The 3,855-nt window shown below is 47.1% G+C and overlaps 1 protein-coding gene across 1 annotated transcript; it reads right to left on the minus strand.

The window, feature by feature from the left end:
- Positions 1-1,783: 1,783 nt before the first annotated feature.
- LOC130499036 (uncharacterized) lies at positions 1,784-2,671 on the minus strand. The gene has a single exon (XM_056992924.1). It carries the CDS (start codon positions 2,669-2,671, stop codon positions 1,784-1,786), a length of 888 nt encoding a protein of 295 aa, XP_056848904.1.
- Positions 2,672-3,855: the final 1,184 nt, after the last annotated feature.

A 3,855-nucleotide genomic window follows, 5' to 3' on the forward strand; every position in this document is an offset into this window, starting at 1 on the left:
TTTCGGCTCGAGTTCCCTTCCATGAGTGGGACCTTATCCATTTATTCCACTTCCTGCTCTTCGGTGTGCGGGGCCGGAAGCCTCTTCTGTAATTGCTATAAGACTTGGGTCTTCCCCTTTAGGGTGGTCTGATAGCAGGACCTAGCATTTTCTTGATCTCCCTTGATCGCCTTAATGCCCCAGGGGGTTGGAAACTTGACCAGCTGATGCAAAGTTGAAGGTACAGCTCCCATGTCGTGGATCCAAGGCCTTTCCAATATCACGTTGTATGATGAAGGACAGTCGACGACCAGGAACTTCGTGGCTTGGTTTATCCCCTCAACGTACACGGGGAGAAGGACCTCTCCCAAGGTTTGCTTGACTTCTCCACTGAAGCCTACAAGGGAGTCGCCTTTCTGGTTAGAGCTGTAGGTTCCAATCCTAGGTCGGCGAAAGCCGAATGGAAGATTATGTTGCTGGAGCTTCCATTGTCTACTAGTATTCGCTTGACCAAGCAGTTTGCTATGCTAAGTGAAATGACAAGAGCATCGTGATGAGGAGCAAGGACCTTTGATAGACCCCAAATCAGGAAGGATGGCTTTGGCCGGATGTTGGATATGAACCGAGAAGGCAAGGCACTTCTGGGACTGGGATGGATTGATAGGATCGTCAAGAGGTGCGGAATGACTCTTGATATACCAACGATCTAAGGCTAACCACCAAAGAACGGATGAATGTGTTGGTGAACCACCAAACAACACACAAAGATGATTGGCTGACCACTAAATCAACAAGCCGGTTCACACCGATGAACTAGATAAGAACTCTCTCTCTCACTCAGAGAATATAAACAAAAATTAAAACCAAAATGAACTGATTTTATTCATGAAAGGGATTACATATTTATAGTAGAATGAGTCAAAGAAAGACTTAAATAATTGTGGAAAACTAGAAGCTTAGAAAACACAAACAAAGACTAAGACTAAAGACTTTTGTAGAAACAAGAAGTTGAATTTTGACTAGTCTTTGAAGAAATCAATGCAGGCCACGAATTTGACTCATTTTCTTGATATTTCTTGATGCAAATGGGCAGGAGACCATCAGGAAAGGCCTGGTCGAATTTGGTGTAAAACAGAGCCAAATTGAATTTGTTATGAATTTTTCGGTGGGCCGAAAAAGGCTCATTTAGCCCAGCAGCTAAACCAGCTCCTTCTTCAATGTCACTTAGCTCATTCAGCTCCAAGTTAGTGTCACTTAGCTCATCCAGCTCCATAGTAGTGTCACTTATCTCACTCAGCTCATCTAGCTCCAAAGTAGTGTCACGATCTGATGGAAAAATCTCGGTTGGATCAAGCTGGTCGACATGATCACCATCATGGACCGTGTCCATGAACCAAAAAGAACGGTGCTCGATTTTGGTTCTATCAACCTTCTCCTGCTCCCTTGCAGTGAAGCTGATCTCGTCTGTTCCGAGGAGTAGGCGCTTAGGACCCTCGGCCTCTTGGCCGTTCCTGGCGTTGTGAGTACTTCTCTTGGCAGTGGCACTACTAATTCCGCTTACCTCTGATCCCCCTGAGATGACATGGATCACCCGATCTTGCTGTGGTGGCAATGCGGGAGCAGCTTCAATAGGGAGACCGGGACATTCCTTATTTAGGAGGTTCTTGGCCTTATCCAAGAGGAACTCCCTTAAGTAGCCTTTCTTGAGGAGCTCGGCGACTTCCATCTTCAGGGCTATGCAATCCTCCGTAGTGTGACCATGGTCACTGTGGAATTCGCACCATCGCTAGGGGTTTCGATTAGCCTATGCTGCCTTCATCTTAGGAGGCCACTTGACTTGAGGACCCATTTGTCGTAGGACACCGATCAGTTCCGGTTTGGATATCGCAAGATGAGAGATATCAGACCAAGTATATACCATCATTCCCTCGGATCTAGGCAAAGGTCGATGTTGGTACCTGCCCCTGTTCGGGTTACTAGTCTCCCTAGCGGACTTGGGGTGAGAGGGCTCATCGCGGTCATTCCTAGTAGGCTTTGATGACTTCTGATCGTACTTCGGACCGGCTTTGGCCATACTAGCAACGTCTTCCTCCGACCTTACTTGAGCCCAAGCACGAGATAGTACGTCTTTCATAATCATGCACTCGTATTTGATCAGCTCCTTGTAGAGATCTCCCTCCGGAAGTAGACCTCGCTTAAAGGCTGAGATAGCCGTATCGGCGTTGCACTCAGGGATAGCCACCTTCGCTTGGTTGAAGCGCGCTATGTAGGAACAAAGGGGCTCGTTCCTATGCTGGAGGATTTCATAGAGATCATCCAAGTTTTTCTCTAGGTCTCGACTGCTGGCGAACTGCTCTACGAACTTATCGCTAAGGGCTGCAAAGGATTTGATGGACTTGGTAGGCAAGTTGATATACCACTGAAGAGCAAGGCCGGTCAAGGTTGATCCGAATCCCTTGCACATGGTAGCTTCCCGTGCATCCTGAGGGATTGCTACTGCTAGAATGCCTTGCTTGTACTGGGCGATATGATTGTCGGGATTCCCGGTACCTTCATACATCTTTATACTCGGGAAAGAGAACTTTCGTGGCATCTCCACTGAAGCAATCTCTTCCACGAAAGGTGTATCGGAATATAACCCTTGATTACTCCTTCGAATAAGAGGAGCTACCCCCGGGAGCCTTTCTACCATAGATTGAATGGTGCCGAACCTTTCGGAGACCACCTTTTCTAAGTAGGCTGCTAGAGCCGGATCTTAGATCCCAGGATCATCGGGTGAGTACTCTTCGTCCTCCGTATCGGAATCGCTATCCACTTGTACTCGGGTCCCATCGTTCTCAGCTTCTCGGCCTTCGGGTTCGTTATCGGCAGAGACGGGTCGACGAGGTGCTTCTTCACTATCGCGTGGAATGTAGAGCGAAGCCATGGGTCGAACCCTGGTTCGGAATCGCTTCCGCTTGTTGCCAGTTTCGCCGAGGGTATGGTTCTTTTGTCGGAGGACAAGATTCTCCGCTTCCATGGCGTCTAGCTTCTTGGCGCTTTGTTGTAGTTGCTTGGAGTGTTCTCCAAGTTGGTCTTTTAGGGTTTGAACTTTGAGGAGAAGTTCGGGACCTCCGGGTGTTGTCTCCCGAGCTTTGTGAAGATCAGTAACCTGACTCTGAAGAAACTCGAGCTTGTTGAGGAGCTCGATCTCTCTCGGAGTCATCTCCGTTTGGTTAGTATCGTCCTCTAGTGTCATCGTCACGTAGTTGGATCACTCCCCTCCTTCTAGCGCCAAACTGTTAGGGTATTTTTGTGTAGGATCGTTTTAGTACTACGGAACACTAGAGGATTTGTATGAAAGCAAAAGAAATCGTAAATTAGAAGATATTATTGAGTGTTTGAATCGGGACAACAATGTTTGGGTGTATAAACCCTAGTCTTTGTCGCCTAAAATCTAATCTTCTAGTCTCCGAAATTCGATCTTAGGTGGTTAAACCTTTATTGGTTATTTGAATATCGTTTGGGTGTTGAACCCGGGTTTGATTCAAATGGTAAGGAATGTTTTGCCACTTGTGCTAGTGGATCCCTTATTCTAGGGTTTGGGCTCTCCTTTTATAGTTGTAAATGTCGGCTTCAAGTAATAGAACTCTTCCATAATCGGAAAAATGGAAGTTTCCCCTTAGGTTGAAAACTTCTATTTTGCTCCAAGGGGTCAGTCCGATCTAGGGGGTCGGACCTAAGGCAGGGGTTGGTCCCTGGTTCCTTCTTGAGCAAGGGTCCGGAAATCGAGGACCTATCCGGAAACTGGAGAAAACTTATGTCTGGATATTTTTCCCCAACATAGCTACTAAGCACTTTCTTCAGAGGATTAGATCTGGTCTACCAGACAGCTCT

The sequence above is a fragment of the Raphanus sativus genome, chromosome 8, assembly GCF_000801105.2.
Source record: "Raphanus sativus cultivar WK10039 chromosome 8, ASM80110v3, whole genome shotgun sequence".
Lineage (NCBI taxonomy): Eukaryota > Viridiplantae > Streptophyta > Magnoliopsida > Brassicales > Brassicaceae > Raphanus > Raphanus sativus.

Bases quoted from the DNA above. Each gene is read 5' to 3' on its own strand.
- LOC130499036 (XM_056992924.1), bottom strand. From the start codon at position 2,671: ATGGTAGAAAGGCTCCCGGGGGTAGCTCCTCTTATTCGAAGGAGTAAT.